The 22,646-nt window shown below is 35.8% G+C and overlaps 2 protein-coding genes across 2 annotated transcripts in view; both read left to right on the forward strand.

Annotated features, from left to right (window-relative positions):
- The window catches only part of LOC144977978 (low-density lipoprotein receptor-related protein 6-like), a 218,783-nt gene that overhangs the window by 133,049 nt on the left and 63,088 nt on the right, over positions 1–22,646 (forward strand). The window contains 5 exon segments of the mRNA XM_078923386.1: positions 7,672–7,812; positions 14,426–14,697; positions 15,294–15,505; positions 16,255–16,477; positions 17,623–18,163. Of these exon segments, the coding sequence (XP_078779512.1) occupies positions 7,672–7,812; positions 14,426–14,697; positions 15,294–15,505; positions 16,255–16,477; positions 17,623–18,163 (1,389 nt within the window).
- Positions 220–5,967, forward strand: LOC144977905 (low-density lipoprotein receptor-related protein 6-like). The gene is made up of 7 exons (XM_078923319.1): positions 220–257; positions 1,661–1,914; positions 3,204–3,344; positions 3,986–4,284; positions 4,610–4,837; positions 5,265–5,449; positions 5,830–5,967. The coding sequence occupies exons 1-6, from the start codon at positions 220–222 to the stop codon at positions 5,334–5,336; spliced, it is 1,032 nt and encodes a 343-aa protein (XP_078779445.1). The 3' UTR covers positions 5,337–5,449; positions 5,830–5,967.

The following is a 22,646-nucleotide window of genomic DNA, read 5'->3' on the forward strand; positions in this document are numbered from 1 at the left end:
TCCAAACAGGCTGAATGATATGTCTCTCTATTTGCTATGACAATCCTTCAATATAGTAACCCACTAATTAACCTAGACCTTTCGCTTGCTAACCTTCCTTATATGACGCCTCAGTTGCTTTTAGAATTTTCTTTGTCAATTCCTTCTTTAATTCACTGTTCTTTGCCATCGATGACACCATTTTGAGTTACAAAGTAGTCCTTCAGAGCCACGAGGCCCATGGTACCGGGGTTTTTATCGCGTGAAATGGACAAACAGTAAAGGGGGTCAGAAAAATTTCTCGACATCCCCCGGGATCGATCTTGGTCCCTTTTTATGTGAAGCAAGTGCTCTACCAACTGAGCTGTTTGGACCCCTAGTTTGGGTTATAGGAGATAAATATTTAATGTGTTTGGAACAGAACCATTAAAACTCCAATGTTTGCTAGAAAAAAACGATAACATGAATTGAAGTGAATAGAGAAATACTGAAAGACAATAGAGGGTAATCGGGACAAAACTGATATGGCACCCTTTGCCTGGCTGGCTGCTAGTAGGATGCTCTGCAATCAATGCTTTCCAGCCCTTCCTTTGAGGTCCCGGGTTTGATTTACATAACCTGGGTGTGCTCTTTGACTTCCCATGGTGGACAGGAGCTCACACTGTGTCTTCTATCCCCTATATCTGTTTTCCCAGTTGCTTTTTGTATTTGTCTTGGAATGGAATTTCTTAGTTTTGTCCTAGCCCTGGCCGGAGTCCTTGACTGGGAGGAAAACAGTCAAATGTAAAGTTGCAGTAGTGGAAGATGATATTTTTTTCTTTGTAAATCATCTCTCTGTTATGTAGTTACATTTTTTGTTTTAAATATACTGGTTTGTAAACATCTGAGTGTATTCCACTCAATGGGGACCTGTGCTTGTGTCTGGATGAGACTTTTAGGTGATCTCAAACTAAGTACATTGATGTTTTGCTCTTAGAATCTATATCTGTTCCCTGTTTGAACCCTTCTATTTTGTATCATCTTTTCTCGTGTGCTTTCAATTGTAAATCTACAACTCTTTTGACTATTCCTTTTAATTCATATATATATGAAGAGTGGTTTTCCAAAACTCCCTATCTCCGTTTCGCCTAAAATTTCTCATTCTGTTTATTATTTTATCATCTTTAAAACTTCAAATTCGCACAAATCTAGAGGAACTCTTGTGTCATTTGATACAGACTAGCATTCTATCCAAGGGATAGCAAGAAACGATTGCTACTGTGTAGTTTACGTTTTAATTTTTCTCATGGAGGGAAAATCTCAAAAAAATAGAAAAATCGACTTAATGAGTTCCGGAAAATCAGCGTTCAGATATATATATATATATAATTCTGGGCTTTGAATACACAATCTTCTAAACTAAAGACATTTGACATATATAACTGTACAAGTGGCTTGCTCTCATCTGCTTTAAAAATGCATTTATTATGTACATAATATTGATGTTGTGCATTGAGATATTTTACTCACAACAATCCACAAGCTGGAAATAATGTACCAACACACAAAACGAGGTGTATCCTTAAACGTTTACAGTCTGATTGATACAATTAAGTGAGAACTGATCATTAAAATGGCTGTCTAAAAACAATAACAAAGAGCTGAGTGATGTCAATTTTGTTCCTTCTGTATCTTCTACCAGTTATTTGTATTGGTCTGACTGGAGTAAAAGAAGACCGGTGATAGAGAGAGCCTATCTAGATGGATCCAATAGGGAGGTCATTGTATCCGATAACCTTAGCTGGCCCAATGGTTTGGCCATTGACTTGGTGGACAGGCGGATATTTTGGGGTGATGCTGAAACAGACAGGATTGAGGTCTGCGACATGGATGGAACGAATAGGAGGACTTTGGTCTCTGAGAAGCTCCATCACATCTTTGGATTCAGCTTATTCGGTAAGAATTAATTTGAATAATTTAGTCCTTCAGAACCATTAGGCCAGTGGAGCTGGAGTTTAAGCTTATCTTGGTTTTTTTAGTGTGAAGTGGACAGTAACAATCATTTCTTGCTACCCCTCAGACAGAATGCTAGTCTGTCATTTACCAATTTCCTCCAGATCTAATAGACCAAGCTACCCACAAGCTACCCAGTCGTTACCAACCAGGCAGACAGGGGATCTGAAAAAAATATTGACTTTACTGAAGCGAGTGCTCTACCAACTGAATATTGGACCCCTCCCCTCCCTCTAACTTTCTGTAAAAGGAACCTCCAAGATTTCTTGTTGGTGAGATGGTGAAATAAAGGTAGTATTTTACTTAGAGGGATGTATGTAACTAAATTTAACACTTTTATTTTAAAGTGACATTCGTAAATTGGGATGGAGTTTGTGGATTTGAATAAAGCTGATTTTATGTCCCTAGAATTTGAATGGACAAGACGTATAGATTTTATGGTAGATGCCATGAAGGGTCTTTTTAAAAATGCAACCAAAATAACTGAATTAAAGAATATTTAAGTCCATATCAAATTAGCAAGGTAAGTGTAATTGACAAATACACCTGACTTTCAGAAATTTTGAACAGAACCAAGATCTACCCTTCCGTAATGGTATGACAAATAGAATTTTTGCTCAGGAGAAATTCATCTTCATTTTGTTTTCACTAATTGTTATGTTAACTTTTTGACAACAGCTGAGTTTTGTCTGCAAAGCATAATTTCGCTTATTTTTCTTAGCCATAAATGCAGACCAAATATTTTCAATAAGATAGCAGTTATATTTATTCTTCTTGAATAAAGCCCGAGTCGTATCATGCTTATTATCCTCTTTTTGACAAAAATAGCATGTGATGTCGAATACAAAAATTGCTGAAACAATAAATGCTTTCAAAAATTCAGTTGATAAAAAACTCCATGCCCTGAAGTATGCATATAATGAATGAGATTTGGTTTACCGAAACATGCTTGTGATCAAGTCTGTGGTGAAAAATGATTTATGCACCAATTTGACCTTTTGTTTGTATATACGATTATGTGTACTTATAATGTCCATGCATTAATTTGATCTTTTCTTTTGTTTGTTTTAACTATTATATGTTTATATTTGCAAAAAACAACAGGCATTTACATGTCATTTGACCTATGTAATCCTGAAAGGATTATGATATGACTATAATAAGAATAAAATCACTGATCAATAACACAGGAAATCAGATTTTATATTTGTTTAACTCCACACATTCCACAGGTGATTATGTCTACTGGACAGACTGGCAAGAAAGGACCATAGAGAGGGTCAACAAGTATACGGGAGAAAATCGAAGCTTCATCATCGAGCACCTGCCAGATTTGATGGGGCTTAAGGCTGTTGGTGTCAACAAAAATACTGGTGAGTTACGACCTGAGAGGGGGGAATAGTCACTAAAAACTGTTACACACATTCACACACCTACTTATCTGTATCCATACATATTCCTGTAAAGCACTTTAGCAAATTTAGTGGATATTGCTCTATATATAAGGTCAAGATTTTATGTGGGTGGGTTTTTTATAAAATCATGTTTCTGTAGTTTTCAGGTTTGAGTTTTACAGCTGTACAGACTACCTTTCAGTTTATCAAATCTGATTTCAGTGTACTTTTTCATCAGGGAGTGGGGATGGGATGTGGGGATGTGCTTCTTCAGTGTTAAGGCCCCACAAATCCTCAAGGAATGAAGGTTTTATTTTTAATTGACCCTAGTCAATACGGTTGATAGGTATTCGGCCCTGCCATTCCTTGGTTTGACCCAGGGCTGTTCGTCTAATAGTGTACTCACAGCACCCCATGAAAAGGCTTTAGCCCTGTCTGGTACTTATCATCTTGTTCAGTTCTTGACAAAGTTCCCTGGAGAAATAGTGCTCTGTCAATCATCTAAATATAAAGTAGGTTTTGACTTTATTTAATTATATTTTTATGTTTAAAAAAATGATACCAATCTTTATAATTTAACTTTCCAATGCTTTTTCTGAAACACAAACTTTATCTAACAGGTATAAATACTTGTGGGGTCAACAATGGAAATTGCAGCAATCTCTGTCTATACCGTCCTCCCCCCTTGTCGCATGTGTGTGCTTGCCCTATCGGCTTGGAATTGCTGAGAGATGGACACACATGCATCAAGCCAGATGCCTTCCTCGTCTTTTCAAATAGTTCTGACATCCGTCGGATTTCTTTGGAGAAGAACAGTCAAAACAACCAGCCTATTCCGATTCAAGGTTTGCAGAAGGCCATGTCCATCGACTTCAACATCAAAGCCAATCAGATTTATTGGACTGATGTGGAGATGAAGGTAAGAGATTCTGGTTTGGGCCTTTTGACCATTCAATTGTCCTGACCCTAGCCAGAATCCTTGAGATGGAAACAGTCAAATGTATGGTATTGTAAATCATCTCTCTGTTGTTTAATGCTATGCTTTTGTTTGAATATAGTATTGGTTTGTAAACATTTGATTGTATTCCTCCTGATGGGATCTTGTGCTTATGTCTGGATGAGACTTTTAGGTGATCTTAAACTACGTACTCTGATAGTGTGCTCTTTTCCCTATTTGAACCATTCCCCTTTGCCTTACTTTTACTTATGTGCTTTTATATAATATATTATAATTTTTTCAACAGCATATCAGCCGTGCATACATGAATGGCAGCAACCTCCAACATATCATACAGTTTGGACTGGATTTTCCAGAAGGCATGGCCGTGGACTGGGTGGCCCATAATATTTTACTGGGCGGACTCAGGAAAGAATTGCATCGAAGTTGCTCGTCTGGATGGCTCCTCACGCAAAGTTTTGGTTTGGAAGAATCTGAATCAGCCCAGGGCTATAGCTTTGGATCCTCCCAAAGGGTGAACCTGTGATAATGATCTCATTTAACACGTCATTAATTATCTCCTTCATTCTCTCATCGTTTTCCAGGAGGGAAATCTGTTGCAATCAACTGAAGTTTGTTGCAATTAACCACTTACTTTTATATAGAATTAATTCAGTTTCTTGGGAAATGTTGCGATTAACTGATTTGCAATTATCCAGAGTGGACTGATTCCGTTTCTTGAGAAATGTTATAATTAACCGAAAGTTGTGATTAACCGAGTTGCGATTATCCGGATTGGACTGCAGTAGTAGTAGTAGTAGTAGTAGTAGTAGTAGTAGTAGTAGTAGTAGTAGTAGTAGTAGTAGTAGTATTCGTAGTACTAGTAGTAGTACTGAGTTATTGGCACTGCACTATGTAAGTTGTTATCACTGCTTGTCATCTGTTGTTTTATCTTGTTATAGCTACATGTACTGGATAAAATGGGAGGAACCGTCTGTTTTAGAGCGGGCCAATCTGGATGGCACCAACCGTAAAGTGATAATCTCTGACATTGGCCATGTACAAGATCTGACCATTGATTATCAAGACCGACGTTTGTACTGGACTGATATAGAAAATCACTGTATTAAGTCTTCCAAAATGGATGGTAAGTTCCTCTTTTTTATTTTAAATATTTAAAAAAAAAATCTTAACATCAGTTTTATAAAAGAAAAGTAGGGATTAAAAAGGGGCCATTCTTATCAATAGTTTATCTAGGGGCAATAAGGTGGCAGTTAACTGGTTACCTACAGCTTACTTTTACTTAGTTAATTCTCGTTGCATATTAGGACACAGGTCTGAAATTATGCTCTTCCAGCGCATCCTGCTCTGGACTAACTTCCCCATGAAGGACATGACAGTCATGCCTCTTTCTCCTATCTGTTCATCAATTGTCTCCATGTGTCCTTTGCTTTGGTCTTCACACATTTCTTCTACCCTGAGAGTTCCATTAATTACCACACTGCTGTCTTTGTCTTCCATTGTCAGGCTCAGACATCCGAATTGTCGCAGAGTCACAAGTGCAGAAACCCATGGGCCTAAGCCAATATCTGGACTTCGTCTACTGGACCGACATCCAGCGCCAAACTATAGAACGAGCTATCAAAACGGATGGCAGTAACTGCTCCATCATCCAAGGCAATGTTGGACCCATCAGGGATATTCTCGTCTTCCATGACTCGAGACAAGAAGGTGGGGTTATAGTCATGCATATATGCAGACCTACCTACTTGAAATTGGAAAAATTAATAGCTTTTAGGGGCAATAAAATAGTATACATTATCACAACCTATAAAGATTACCAATTTGTACTCAATATGTTAAAATAATGCTTTTAAATACATCATATACCAGCTCTGGCACCAGCACATGGTCTATTCAAGACATTTTATTGAATTAAAGATCTAATTATAGTTCTCCAGTCAGTACCAAAAATTGATAATACTACGAAATTGTTGTAGTAGTTTACAGGTCTGTATATTTGTAACCTACTGAGCCAATCTTCTATTATGTTGGGTTGATTAAATGCTTGATATTGAATTTATGTTAAGAATATGAGACTATTTTGTAGAATTAAATGATTTATTAAAATTAAATAAGAAACAAAAATTTCACGATTTCACGATTGTGTTAAGTTATTAAGATGTTATTACCCAAATAGCAGATAGAACAGTTGACGTCAGGAAGATGTAACAGTGACATTTGACAGGGATTAAATTATTTTCTATTATGTTATGTCACTCATGATGGAATTGAAGACTTGTTACACTTGCTGTCCATTTATATTGCTGATCAGATTTTGAGATGATTGTGTTACGGTAAGTATTTTATACTCACTGCTTGTTATGAAAACTATTTCACTACTATGGTCACCCTCTTCTTATTTGTTGTGTGTGTTGAGGTCGAATGGGTGAGTGTCCCGTGTGTTACGAGTGTGTTGTTAGTGAAAGAGAGAAAGAGAGAGTTAGAATAGTCAGTGAGACGGAAGGAAGAAAACAAATGTTATGAAGGCTTGAGGAAGCAAAATGTTTTATTCTAGATTAAAGTTTGTTCTTTGTTATATATCAAAAATTTGAGTTGTTTATTGTAAATAATTCCTAATCTTCAATACTGCTCACTGCTAATTCTAATACTCCGTTTAAACAGGGATTTTCATATTGAAAGTTATATAAATAGCTTGTCCTAAAGTATCATGTAGTTCGATACTAGAGTCCTTTTGACAGTATGTAGACTGGGTGGGGTCTTTGACCTCCCATGGTGGGCAGGAGGTCACGCTGTCCTCTATCCCCTAAATCTATTGTCCGAGTTGCTTTCCGTCTTTGTCTTGGAATGGGATTATTCAAGTTTTGTCCCAGCCCTGGCCGTAGTCCTTGACTGGGAGGGAAACTGTCAAATGTGTACCTAGTTATAGTTTTGAGAGTTTGTTTTTTTCCTTGTAAATCATCTCTCTGTTACGTACTGAGTTATATTTTTTGTTTTTTTGTTAATATTTGAGTGTGTTCTTCATTGTGGGATCTTGTGCGGGTGTCTGGATGAGACCTTTAGGTAATCTCAAACCAAAAACATTGATGGTATGGTCTTGGAATCTTCATCTGTTCCCGATTTGAATGAATTCCCCTTACTTTTGACTTTAGTGCTTAAGGTAAATTATAATTCTAGAACTTCTTGACCATCTAATTTACTTCCTTTTACTGGCATTGATATGATCTAAATGTGTTTAAAGCGCCATAAAATCCTTGAAAACGAAAACAAAACAAACAGAGTGCAGAGACTTATTACCCAACATGACACAAAAATATTTTAATTATTATTTTTTATTTCAACGATTAGATGGGAATGCCTGTAAAAAGAACAACGGAGACTGTACCCATTTGTGCATGGCCCATCCTCTGGAAGGATCAAAGAACAGGACTCGTCACTGTGCCTGTCCAACACATTATACATTGAATTCGAATGGGCTCGAATGCAGTGGTAAGATAATTGAAGATATACTATAAAGTATTATTATTTTTATCATCATCATTATTATAATTGTTATTACTATAATTATTATTATTATTATTATTATTATTATTATTATTATTATCATCATCATATTATTATTATTATTTAGCAATGACTATGAAAAATGTTTTTTTCTCTTTTTGAGGGAAATTTTTGTCTGAAATCAAAGCCCTATCTCCACTGAGTAAAAATGTTTTTGAATTTTGAAATTCCATTCATAAATAAACAAGTTATGCAGTTTCAAAGGTGTCATTTATTTGGATGACCCGCAAAGAGGAAAAAAACGCGAAAACATGGGACGCTTTTTCAGCATTTTTTTCGACCTTTGGTTGTATCTTGCGTAATAAGTGGATTAAAAGATTGAAATTTGGCAATTTTATTACAAATTTGATAGAGAATATGATGAAAACATTAGAAGAGTTCTAACTTATATATAAACACACACACACACACACACAGAGAGAGAGAGAGAGAGAGAGAGAGAGAGAGAGAGAGAGAGAGAGAGAGAGAGAGAGAGAGAGATTGCGTACGTAAACGTAAAGTATAGAAGGAAAAGAGAAATTGGACAAGGGGACAAAGGTTACTGAAAGAACGTGACTTGGAACACAATAATTAAACCCATGCTGAGATTGTAGATCATATTGCAATCGAAAATTTTTAACATTTTAATTTCTTAAATTCTTGTAAATTTTATAGACCCAATGAATATTCATATGGCCTTGCCCGAGAGAAAGCGTCCCTGCACATGCGCAATCACTTAAAAAGTGAACCTTGCAAAGCAATCATCGTGTTTTTAATTCTCTTGGATTTAAAATTAATTACCTACTTATATTGATGCAATAGTTATTGAAAATATATTATTTTGTGCTTAAATTATCATGTGATGATTCGTGGATCATGATTTTGTTCTTCAATTATTAAGATATTAAGTGGATTGTTATCGATTTCATTTTATCGTGCGTGATTTTGCACTTGCACTTATTAATTAAGACAATGGCATCGGATGCCCCACTGACCCAATTCCTTAACAGGACGGCGTGTAACAATAACAATGAAACCAAAAATAACAGCGATGACGGTGAAAATAGGAGTGATGTGTCGAGTAAGACTGAAGGTAGGGAGAAGGGCGAGCCTTCCAAAATAAAGAGAAGTAAAAAATCAGATGATGGCGACGGCGAACTTTCAGAAATTAAACAACAACTGAATAAACTCATGGCGATCATTCCGGTTGTCACGGAGTTAAAAAATGCATACGATAAGGAGGTGACAGAATGTGACACGCTGAATGACTACCAAATAATTAACAATGTTCATGATGGACAAGAAGACGAAGTGTCAGAAGCACAAACGTCTTCATCGATCTCCTATTTTAAAGACGTATCAGGTACAAAGGAAATTGAAGGGCCTCTAATTAACGAGGACCTAGCAAAGGGAATTAATAATATCCTGTGCAACGGAATGCAAATATCGGATAGGGACCAACTATTTCAAAAATATATAAAACCTAAAAATTATGGCAGAATGGAGACTCTTACTTGTAATCCAGAAATTTTTAAGATGGTTCAAAAAGAGACGAGACAAACTGACTCGAGTATTCAAAAAATACAAACAACACTCATGAAAAGCTTATGCGCCATGACGATGTGTTTCGAAAAACTGACCAAAATAAATATAGAGTCAGTTTGTCAACAGGATATAGACTCCATCACTAATTCCTGTGCAGATTCCGTGGCGTTGTTAGCAGACGGGTCACACAGCCTGGATTTACATAGACGACAGAATTTTAAATCTGAAGTAAAATTGGAATTCTCGTCATTGTGTTCTGAGCAGTATCCGTGCGAGGACTCTCTTTTTGGTAAACAATTGACAGAAAAAGTCAAAGATGTCTCGGAAACCCTGAAGGTTTCTCAAAGAGTCAATCGTGTCAAACCATACCAAAGACATCAAAACAAGCCGTTCTTTTTAAAGAAAAGGTTATCTTTTTTAGACGGGAAAAACCCTGTGTACAACAACATGGGAAAACATTACAAAAACAACAACAACAACAAATACCAGAACTTCAGCAACAAAACTCGACAACAGGGTCGTCGCAACAAACCATATTAAATGTAAGTGAAGGAAACGATTTAGCTTTAGGTGGTCGAACAAGGCATTTTATTCATAATTGGGAAAAAATCACAGAAGACAAAATAATTTTATAATGTGTCAAAGGCTGTAAAATCCAATTCATTTCTCCACCAATTCAAAATAAAATTCCCCATCAATTGAAATTTAATGCACAGGAAACCATAGCATTAAGGGCTATAATTGGAGAATTATTGAAACAAGAAGTAATTGAGGAAAGCACTGTTGAAGAGGGAGATTACATGAATAATATTTTCTTAAGAGAGAAAAGATCGAATAACAAATACAGACCCATTCTTAATCTCAAATGCTTGAATAAAAATTTTGTTAAATTTACTCACTTCAAGATGGAGGGACTAACTACGTGCCTTAATCTCATGCAACAAAATTGCTACATGGCATGTATTGATATATCCAATGCTTTTCATAGCATTCCAATGCACCCCGATTTTACAAAATACTTAAAATTTATGTTTGAGGGTCAAGTTTATAAATATATGGTTTTGCCTCAGGGGTTTCGAGATAGCCCAAGACTGTTTACCAAAATTTTAAAACCAGTGTTAGGTTTTTTGAGACAAAGATGTTTTTTGTCTAGTGTGTACATTGATGATTTCTATCTACAAGGCTCTAATCATAAAGCATGTCAGGAAAACGTTATAATTACGAAGCAACTTCTGACGTCGTTAGGTTTTGAACTCTCTGATAAATCTATATATGAACCTACGCAAAAGCTATTACATTTAGGTTTCATTCTAGATTTGACACTGATGAAAATAAGTTTAGGTGAGGATAAAGGAAATCATATCATCCAGATGTCAAAGAATGTGATGAGTCATACCTCCTTTACAGTAAGGGAATTAGCAAGATTAATTGGAGTCTTTGTGGCAAGTTTCCCAGCGGTTGAATATGGCCCGCTATATTATAGAGAACTGGAAATGCTTAAAATCAAATCATTAGAGACAAATTATAATTTTAATAACTATACCACTCTTAATGAAGAATGTGTACAAGAAATACAATGGTGGATTAAAGAGGGAGTTTATAGTGGGAAAATGATTTCTCATGGTAATGCAGATTTCACTATTCAAACAGACGCATCTAGTTATGCATGGGGGGCAGTTTTCAATGATAGAAATACACACGGCATGTGGACAGAAGAGGAGTCTAAACTCCACATAAATGTTCTCGAAATCAAAGCAGGGTTGTTGGGTATTCAGTCCCTATGTGATTTTAAGAATTGTCATATACAGATCCAAATGGATAATCAGACTGCCGTTTCATACATTAATAATCTTGGGGGTACACATTCTAGACTTGTTAACTATTATACTAAACAAATCATCTTGTGGTGTAAAGAAAGAGGAATCTGGTTGTCTGCTTGTCATATAGCTGGAAAATCAAATATAGCTGATTCACACAGTAGGAAAGTTAGAATTCATACAGAATGGAAATTACACCCAGAAGTTTTTGATAGGTTATGTGAGAAATTTGGATGCCCTGAAATAGATCTGTTTGCTTCTCGTGCAAACAGACAATTACCTATATATATGTCCTTTTATCCCGATCCTGAAGCCTGCGCCATTAACTCATTTCAACATAAATGGGATACTTACGGATATATCTTCCCACCATTTAATCTTATCTCCAGGATTCTCAGGAAAATCCAAGAAGACCAAAGTACAAAGATATTAATGGTCGTGCCACATTGGACAATAGCCCCTTGGTATCCAAAACTTATGGAAATGATGTGCCTTCCTCCTCTTTTTCTGAAGAAAGCCAAAAATGTGTTAATTTTACCATCAAACCACTCAGCAGTACATCCATTATACCCAAAACTCCAACAACTGATGGCATGTGTCTTATCAGGAACAATTTCAAAAGACAAGGGTTGTCCCGACGAGTTGTCAAGACTTTAATGAAAGGCTGGAGACCAAATACTGTTAAACAATACAATGTTTACCTTAAGAAATGGATTGAATTTTGTTCTGATAAACAGTGGGATGTCGAGGAATATAGTGTTTCACACTGTCTAGAGTTTTTATTACACCTTTCTAAAAAAGGACTTTGTTATAGTGCAGTTAATACTGCTCGTTCTGCATTATCTTGCATTTTCGACCAACCTTCCATCGGAGATGATAACAAAATAAAACGTTTGATGAGAAGTATTTTCTTGGCTCACCCAAGCAAACCAAGATACACCAAAATTTGGGACGTTTCAATATTGTTAAATTTTTTGGAAAAATGCTCACCTTGTAAGGAATTAACTTTACAAATGCTCACTTTCAAATTAGTCACATTATGTGCCTTAGTCACTGGACAAAGATGCCAAACCATTCACTCGTTAAATTTAGAAGAGTGTCATATTACACAAACTCGGGCCATCTTTCATGTTTCTAAATTATTGAAACATAATACCCCGAAAAATAATGAAAATTCCATAGTATTACCGGGATACCCATCTAATAAACGATTATGTGTTGTAACATATTTGCGAGAATATATAAAACGAACTAAACCGTTTAGAAATTCATCTCAACTGTTTTTGAGTTATGCATGTCCACATAAACCGGTAACTAAGGAAACAATCGGTCGATGGATTAAATTGACTCTTATGAAGTCGGGAATAAATACAAACATATTCAAAGCACACAGCACCAGGGCTGCGAGCACGTCAGCTATTACTAAAGATGTAGATATTTCTGTCATACTTAAGGCAGCAGCATGGTCTGGTCAGAAGACGTTTGCTAAATTCTACAATAAACCAATTGTAAAAGATGATGGGACTGCATTTGGGAAAGCAGTGTTACGGAAAGCACGTTGATGTGAGTAATTTATCCTTACTATGAACATAATTATCAGTGTCTGGATTTAACAACAGGCTGATCATGAAAACACCAACGACCAATTACAGTAATTTTTACTGAAATCATAATATGGCACCTTGTTACTCAGTGTCTGGTGGAATCACAGACTGAGTTATATTTAATACCTCATTGACAATCTATGCAGTGTCTGGCTTAGGACACAGGCTGCAAATAGATTAAACATGATTAACCTGTGTCTGAATTTAGTCACAGAGTTATGAATGTATATCATAACTATCTATGCAGTGTCTGGCTTAGGACACAGGCTGCAATAGTTTTGAAAAACTTTTTACATACTGAATGAAAGTAGATATGGAACCTCATGGCTTAGGACATCGTTCCTTTTATCATAGGTTTTAACGTTTTAATATAGCATAATGAAAGAATATGCTTATAATTGTGTATGTCCGTTTATATATTGGATCGCTACAATAGCTGTTACGGCTTTAAAGTCTCGGCAAGGCCATATGAATATTCATTGGGTCTATAAAATTAGAAAATTAAACGAGACTTACCTGTAAGTTGAAGTTTGATTGGGATTTTATAGACCCAAGAATATTCTTAGGCCTTGACCGCCCTTCCCAATTTTATCCCACCCCATGAATGTATACATCGTTGTGCAAAATTGCAAATCAATTTGAGGTCTTTTAAATAGATAATTGATGGTAACAGCTACTGTAGCCTATTAGCTTTAAATAGTGATTGCGCATGTGCAGGGACGCTTTCTCTCGGTCAAGGCCTAAGAATATTCTTGGGTCTATAAAATCCCAATCAAACTTCAACTTACAGGTAAGTCTCGTTTAATTTTCTAATTAAACAGTCAAATTATCAGCTGTTTATTGAACCCAAACGCAATGGCAGACGATCAACACCCCTCTGCCAGTGAGACCGCGCAGACATTTTGACTAGTCATGAACTTTAAAATGAGGTCAACCAATCAGAAAGCGCTTTGCCACGACTCGCTCAGCCGCTGTTTGGTGCCAGATCGTTTTGAACTTGTGATTCGGGCTGTAGGGGGGCAAAATGGCTTTGTCTTTTACAAATGAAGAGCAAATTAGGATGGTGTTTTGAAAAATACGGGAAAAGTACTCGTCATATTCATATGAAATTTTACAACCAAAAAGAAGAAATGTTCATGTATTACCTTGTCAGAGACAAAACCTACACGCCCGGTAGTTTTAGAAATATTTTACTCCAAAGATTAAAAATCTATTTTTAACGGTCTTCTGGTAATCATACGAGTTTTGTCGCTTGACATAATCTAAAATGACCTTTTTTTTAACTGTGTGACAACTTTCAGTCATATTCATCGATAAACAGCGTCGTAATTAATTTTTTTAAATAGCATACACCAAACGGCTTCGTCCCATATTTTGTCGCGAATTTGGGCACTTCGTGAGCGAAAAAGAGGCCCAAAGATTTGTGCGTGATAGTCATTGCTATATTATTATTATTATTATTATTATTATTATTATTATTAGCCGTTATATTCAATTATTTATTACTTTTTAAGGTCCACAGCCTCTAGCAGCTTAGTATCACTTTGACTCATTAATCTGTATATATATATTGTGGTGTTTTGTCATCTCCAGCTCCAAAGAAATATCTCCTTCTATCAACTCGCAATGCCACCATCCGGCTCATTTTCAATTCGGACACTGCTAATAACACAGCAGATTACCCTGAGGTTTTGCTGCCCATCAACACGATGAAGAATGTCAAAGCTCTGGCCTACGACCCAGTGGGCGAGTTTATTTATTGGGTGGAGAAACAAAAAAGGCAGAAGATGATCAAAAGTAATAAAAGGGCCAATGACAATGGCACAGTCAAGATGATCAAACGAGCTCATGACAATGGCACAGAGGTAAATAGAACTTAATTTCATTTGTGACATTTGACATCAGCTAAACTTTATATTTAGTAGAATTTTTATTTGTAAATGAGACTACACAAACCTAACCACACATGCTAATGCTAAATTGCAAATAGTTTTATTGAGAGATCAGAAGCTAAATTTGATGTTTCTGACTTATATTAAGGTTGAAAATTGACCAAAATGAAATTCCTGATTGTATTATTATTATTAATTTTTAGAAAATAATTTTTTTGTAATGTAATATTTTATTCAGAGGTGCATAAACTTTTGGAATAATTTATTCATGTAAAATGGCAGTCAAATTTTCTATCTGTTTTTTCTTGTTGTTGTTTGAAATTGAAAAACTGAAGCGGCAGTTTATTGATTGAAAGATTGAAAAAGCAGTATAAATTATATAAATATGTGTAGCAATGTTACACTTCACCACAGAAATCACGCGGTTATGAACATGATTTGCTCCCAATTAAAAGCCTGTATTTTGAACAAGAATAGTTTTCAGGAGATGATATTTTTTTCATTTTAGAAAAGTCTATTCTATGCTATTCAGGATTTTAACATCTTTACTATTTTTTTTCATCCTCCAGGCAAGCACAATTATCAATCAGGGAAATGCTTTCAACTTCCAGCCATATGACATTGCAATAGATCCCTATGCCCGCACCTTATACTGGACATGCTTCAAGAACAATGTCATTAACGTTACTCGTATTGATGTCCTCAACTCACCCATTGGTGTTATCATGTCCTCCCAAAAGAGGTTCAAGCCCAGGTCTATTGCTTTATACCCTGAAAAAGGGTAAGTCGTCTCACCAAGATATGTATCCAATGAAGTATTTAATCTTAGAGTAAATAGACTCAAACCTTATCAGGGTAGAGATCCAATTTCACACACTGTTGATGTTATAATAGGTTTAAGAGCTAATAGGTTCTAAAACATTTAAATGCTCTGTGTCACTTTTATTGCATAGATACAATTTATCAATTATATATAAATGATACAGTAAGTTATAATTCATAATAGCTTCCTTTGGGATATGAATCATTTTGTTCTATCTGCAATTTTTGAAGCTCCCAATAATTTTGTTCTTCCTAATGTTCAGATTTTTATCTATTTGTCTTTAATTTGGCAATCGGTTTTACTTCATATTCATTTGTAGATCATTACCATATGACGTTTATAATATTAGTGTTGGTGATGTCATTTATATTTGATTGCCGGTTTTAAAAAAACCCTATATATGTCATTTTAGATTGAGAATATGTATGTAATGTACCTATTAATTTATACAGCGCACAGAATCCACAAAGTGCTCTAAGCGCTGCACATACAAAGACAATAGGTAGAAGAAAACGCAATTACTATTGCTACTCAAAAGCCTTTCTGAATAGGAATATTTTCAAACGTTTTCTAAAGTACTGAGCTCAGGGGTCTCTTTGATTTCTTTATCTAATTTAAAATTAGAATGTTGTCAAGATGATAAAAAGGACGATTTCTCAAACTGTTTTGCCTCAAGTGATAATTTCTTTTCATTCCTCTCTCTTCAGTATTATGTATTACACCAACATGTTACGTGCCTCACCACGTATTGAAAAAGCCTTGATGGATGGCACTGCCCCCACCATCATCATGAAGAACATGTTGGGCAATCCGCATTCTTTGACAATTGACAAACGGGAAAACAAATTGTACTGGGCTGACTCAGGACTAAATCGCATTGAAATGTCAGATCTGATTGGAGGCAATCGTATCGTTCTCGTGGATGGTCAAGTTAGTCATAGAGAAAGATATTAGATGATTTTTTTAATTTGTTTATTTTATTAGAAAAGAAAAGAGAGCTCCACTTTCCCAACCTCCCTTGTTGTTTGTTTTACAGGACATCAATGAACATGGAGAGATAATAAAACAAATAAATGCATTAAAATTGCGCATTTGTAAGGTTTGCACCATCCTTAGCGTGAAGCACCAGAATGGCTTATTTATTGTCTAGTGCATGTTGTTGTTTTCACAATATGATGCTATTGATACCTTGCCCTAGAATTGTGCATCATATTATGCCTGTGGTTATTATTGTAAATCGCTATTTTCCATATTATTTATAAAATCAGCCATTTCATCTAGTTTGTTTTGTTTTTAAGGGTTTTACGGCGCTTGCAACACATTTAGGTTATATCAGCACCAGTAAAAAGGAAGAAAATGGGATAGTAAAAAGTTCTAGAATTACAATTAAAGCACCCAAGAAAAAGTAAGACAAAGGGGAACTGGGAACAAATAGGGATCAGATGTAGATTCCAAGAGCATACCACCAATGTACTCAGTTTGAAATCACCTACAAGTCTCATCCGGACACAAGCACAAAATCCAACATAGAGGAACACACTCAAATGCTTACATTATACATTCAAAATAATAATAATAATACATAACAGAGAGATGATTTACAAGGAAAAAAATATCATCTCCCAAAACAATAACTACGCATTTGACTGTTTCCCTCCCAGCTAGGACTCCAGCCAGCGCCAGGACAAAACCAAGTAATCTCATTCCGAGACAAAGACAGAAAGCATGTTGGAAAACAGATATAAGGGGATAGAAGGCATAGTATGTACCTCTCTGCCCACTATGGGAGGTCAGGATCCCCACCCAGCATTTCATCTAGTATGTAGTTACAAATTTTAAAATAGTTGCCTATAAATTTATCAAATCTTTAGAATATCGGAAAAAATTTTATCCACTTCTAAACCCTTCCTTTGTTTTTTGACATTGTTAGTTGGATTATTTCTGCCCTTTATAAAAAATGTTTTTGTTTTGTTTTTTTTCTTTGTGAGGGTGAAACTCATCGTTTTTCATTAGCTTCCGCTATTGTTTTAATTTGACTTTATAAATTTTACTTTATTTTCTCCCTTCTCATGTAGCCTGGATATCCAAGAGGCCTCGCACTCTTTGGAGAGTTCCTCTATTGGTTTGACAAGAAAGTTGTGTCGCGTATCCATAAAAAGACAAGGTCTGATAGACTCTGGGTCAGAGAAACCAAGTTCAATAGACTCTCTGGCCTCATAGCTGTGGAGCACACTGTCCCCACTAATTGGCATCCCTGTTTCAACAACAACAGTGGCTGTTCTCACATCTGTTTTATCTCAGAGCTCAACAGAACTCAGTGTTCATGCCCAGTTGGAATGGTGCTGAAGACTGACAAGAAAACATGCTGGGAACCTCCAACGTGCAACTCCAATGAGTTTACGTGTGGCAATGGTCAGTGTATTCCCTTAGTCTGGCGATGTGATCAGTATCCAGAGTGCGATGATGAATCGGATGAGGCTAATTGTGAGCGTTGTAAGCCTTCAGAGTTCGAATGCACCAATGGAAAGTGTATTAAAAAAGAGCTGGTCTGTGATGACAACCGTGATTGTAAGGATGGTGCTGATGAAAAACATTGTACGCAGAAAAAAGTTCCTGGTAAGACAGATCAATCTTAATCAAAAATTTTTTTATGAAAGCCAAAATGACATATATTGAAAGTCAAAATATTGGATTCTCTTTTTGTTGTTGCTGTTGTTAGTGTTTTTATCTTTGTTTTGTTTGGTTTTTTAAATTTCTATTCTATTCTTGACATTGTAATCAGACCAGTTTATATGTCCTCTTTACATGTAATTTTGCTATCCCTTACCTCGTGCACTTGTATTTCCTATTTTAATTGACATTGTAAGTTAGTAAGGAAACTTGTCTTTTACCTTTGTTGTGATTCTTTATCGTCAATATAGACCAGGAGATCAAACCGTTTCATTAGATAAATTTTCTTATATATTTTTAAAAATGTGATAAATGTACGCTCACCAAACATTATCTTACAATGTGTCTTCAGGTTTTCATTTATTTTTTTTAAAGATAGTAATTGACCCATCACATCCTTTGGGCCAAATGATTTTTACAGGAATTCCCCCTCCACTATTGAAAAAACTATGAATCATTGAAAGCAATTATAATACTTGAAGCTTGAAATTGAAAACGTCTGCACTTATATCATCTCTCATCTTTTGTCATTGTCTCAAAGACTTTTATCCTATCTCTCCGAATGCATTCTTATACCTATCCTCTTCATCTCACAATGATCAAAGCATACTGTTATTTAAATATTTTTTTACAACTTAAAAAAAATAATTTTTTGAACACCTTTACATACCAGAATATCCTCTGTTTTTAGTCGCTATTTTGAAATATGGTAGAATTGCTAAGACAATATTAAAAGTTGTATTTCCCAACAACTGTAACTGATTTTGCTAAGAGGTAAGTGGATAAGAAATTTTCTTATTCTTTTTCCTTTCATTTTTCTTTTCTTATTTTTTCATTCTTTCTCTATTTTTCTTCTTTTTTTCCCCCGAAACATTTTACTTGTCTCCAGAGTCAGGTGACATGGAAAAAAAAATCTCCAGTTTCAGTTTCAGAAAATAATAATCTTTTTTTTCCCCTTTATTTGTAGCTCTGAATGAGTAAGTTGTGTTTTTAGCGTTGGAATTTATTATTACTTGTGAGATTTGGGTTTTCATATACACCCTCTTTACCATCTTTTTTTTTTGGAAAATAGTATACTAGCTAGGTGAGTGAATACAAATTGCTAAATTTTAATAAGAAAATGTAACATTTTATTCAATTAAATCTGGGGTGGATCCATTGCATGGATAAAACAGGGTAAGTAGTCTGAGTGTTTTCCAAGTTTCTTTTGGTGAAATGATGTTATGATTATTTTTTCATTCCTTTTTAGATTATCCACTCTGGATATTTAAATATTTCCCAAGAAGAAGATCTCGCAGTCGCAGCTTCTCAGATTCTCCAAGACGTCACAGGAGAAGCTGGAGCAGGTAGGTAAAATTATGGTCTAATTTCTTTTTTCTTCAGTTTAGAAGCATCTCATTCTAAAATTCTAAATATTGTTGAATGACTTATGACTTACTTATCCTCTTGGTGCTTCATTTGCACATAAGACTGAAATATTGTTGAATGATGAATGTAAAAGCCATCTTTTGTGAGCAGTTTTAAGATGTAGAAGAATGGTTACTTACAGACTTCTTAATTTTAGCCTGAGACTAAGAAATGTACAGTGCATAAAGTCAACTTCTGCAAGTCAACACCTCTTATTGGTCCCAAATTTTCGGTTCTTTCTCTAAGTGTGTTCCACCACTTAACCAATATTTTATGGTCTGGCGGTGTTCACTTTCTTTATCAGGATTCCACTGAGCACATACATTTCGATGTGGGATTTTAAAAAATATTTTTAGCTGTATTGTATTTATTTTATTGAAATTTTTATTCATTTATCTGACATGGCGGCTTTTTGCAAAATAAAATCCCAAATTTTGCAAGCGAACAACAGCAAAATTTGAAAAAATTTCGCAAAAAAAATTGCAAGATTTGCGATTCATTTTCCTAAAAAAAAATATTGAGTTCATGAAAGAGAAAGGTATGGTATTTGTTTATTTTTAAGAGTTTCACAGCGCTTGTAACAAATGTAAGGTCATAACAGCGCCAGTTTAAAGGAAGACAAATCTTTCACGTTCTACACAAGCTATCAAATTAAAAGAATTAAAAAAATCGTCTTTTTTTTTCTTTGCAAAATCTCGAAAATTTGCAAAAAATTGCAGATTTTGCGGCCACAATGCAAATCAATGATATTTTTGCGCCACAAGCAATGCAAAAACCCGCCATGCCAGATTTATTTTGACTTGGTAGTCTTAGTCCAGGCTATCTGACATCTAATCATGGACAATTGGAGTAAATAAGCGCACTGTTTTATTTCTTGTTTGTTTTCAGAAGTTAAGACGTATAAATGGAGTAAATCAAATCGACTTAAGGGTTGCCACAAGGACTGATTGCTCCAAATTTTGCTTTTACAAAATGTGTAAATATTTCAATTTATAGTAATTAATTATGGCATTGAATTGTTCTTGTATCTGGTGAAAAATAAAACATTAAAACTCATGAATAATTTCAGTGTTTCAATATTTTAATTTTTTTTAATTTATTTTTTATTATTTATTTTTTTTAACTTAAGGAATGGGAGACACCCAATGTTTGTCGCTACTTTGCAAATTTAGATTCATCTCCGTCTTTTAAATACGACAATAAACAGGTATAGGGATATTGACCTAAAAAAAACAAAAAATACAATAAACAAACAAACAGTAAATTTTTAAAAATCAAAAACCAAAAAGTGCAGCTGGGCCCGTCCTGGCATTCTCTAAGGATGTGCTCCGTCATCTGCTCTGGGCATCCACATGTACACAAGCTAGTCTCAGCCAGCCCCCACTTTTTCATGCTTCCAGATGTTCTCCTGAGTTTTGCCTGTGCTTTGTTCAATGTTACCCATTCATTCCTGGGATGCTCAGTTCCATAGGGCAGTTCTCTCAGATCTTCAACAGCTTCATTTGCATGAGTGTCCCAGTCCCTCCATGTGGAAAGTCTGTATACAGCTGCATGATCAGGGTTGATGCTTTCTTCCATCATGAAGCTCTTTCTCGAATTCAGTCTACTTGCCGTTGGATTGTGGTCATGTGGCCTTGGGTCCATTTAGTGTTTGTATTTCTGGGCTTTGGAGGTGGCTCTTCGAATAATAGGGAGGTGCAATGCCAGTCAGCCGATGGAGGACTGGAACTGCAGTCAGTTTCAAGTTACCAGTAATGATCTGGCAGGTGTTATGTAGCTCAGGGTCAATCTTTGTGGCATGGCAGGATCTTGCCCAGTCTGGTGAGGAATATTCGGCTGATGAATAGCTGAGGGCTAGTGCGGTTGTCCCAACTGTTTTTGGACAGGGGGGTCAGAAAAAAATCTTGACCGCACCCGGGATCGATTTCTATTCCTCTGCTTGTGAAGTGAGTGCTCTACCAACTGAGCGCCTCCTGGTAAACAAAAAATAAATAAATACAAGCTTCCTTGAGTATTAATAACAACCCGCTTTTCACTTTCTTTTGGTGATTGTCACCTTGTATTGGGATTCCACTGATGCCCCTATCAAGCTGATCTTGGGTATACTTTCAATCCAAAATGCTGCCAGACCAGGAATAAGTAAAAGGTAAAAGTATCTCATTCTGGGGTATGTATTCTAAGGCCAAAATTAAGGGGATGTCAAGAGTGAAATTTTGAAATTCACTCCAGCAAGGTTTCCTCGAACTCATTGAGATGTCCCGATTTTTTCCCTTATTATTCTTTGTTATTACCCCATTCCTTCCTCGAACAGTTTTTTCCTAAAACTAATTGCACCCAGCCAACGCAAAATTTAATTAATTAAAGGTGGGTTTTTAAAAAATTGCGCCCCTTGATTTTGATAAAACGGATAACTTACTGTAATATTGACAGTACAGTTACTTATGTGTGTATCGTGTGTATCTATATAACACCTCTGCTTATTCTAATCACTTCGCCATTACTTCCAATTTCAATGTCACGCGAGATGATGTGCCAATGGTTGGCTACGGAGGTAAATGAATGTTGTGATACAGCAATCCCCCCTCCCGCCCGGACACACAACACACACCTTGTAACATGTCAATATCAATAAAGTAAATAATAATAAAGTTTCCTTTATTCATCCTCATTGGGACATTTATCTTAGGTTTATTCAAAGGAAAGACTGGAATAATCCAGGTGTCAGCCGCAGCCAGCGCCGCAAATTGATCTAGAAAGAGGTGGCTTGTTGACGGCCACATAACACCATGGGTATTCAAACTAGGTATCTTTTGGGTAGGAAGCAAAGACCACACCGCTGAGCCACACTGCCCCCTACCCTTCCCAGTCAAACGTCATAGCAATGCACTGTTTCTTCGAACTTGTTTGGTGTCCCGAGGAGCTCGAGGAAAAAGTCCTGGAGTGTTTCACTCATCAGTACATCCATCGCCATCAAATTCGATACCAAGCATTGCTGTCAAAAATTAAGATTAACTGTAACAAT

This window comes from Berghia stephanieae, chromosome 8 (genome assembly GCF_034508935.2).
Source record: "Berghia stephanieae isolate SIO BIC M18660-M18661 chromosome 8, UCSD_Bste_1.3, whole genome shotgun sequence".
NCBI classification, from domain to species: domain Eukaryota; kingdom Metazoa; phylum Mollusca; class Gastropoda; order Nudibranchia; family Aeolidiidae; genus Berghia; species Berghia stephanieae.

Bases quoted from the DNA above. Each gene is read 5' to 3' on its own strand.
- LOC144977905 (XM_078923319.1), top strand. From the start codon at position 220: ATGGTACCGGGGTTTTTATCGCGTGAAATGGACAAACA. The intron at 258-1,660 runs GTAAAGGGGGTC...ATCTTCTACCAG, and splicing joins TCGCGTGAAATGGACAAACA to TTATTTGTATTGGTCTGACT. The intron at 4,838-5,264 runs GTGAACCTGTGA...ATCTTGTTATAG, and splicing joins GCTTTGGATCCTCCCAAAGG to CTACATGTACTGGATAAAAT.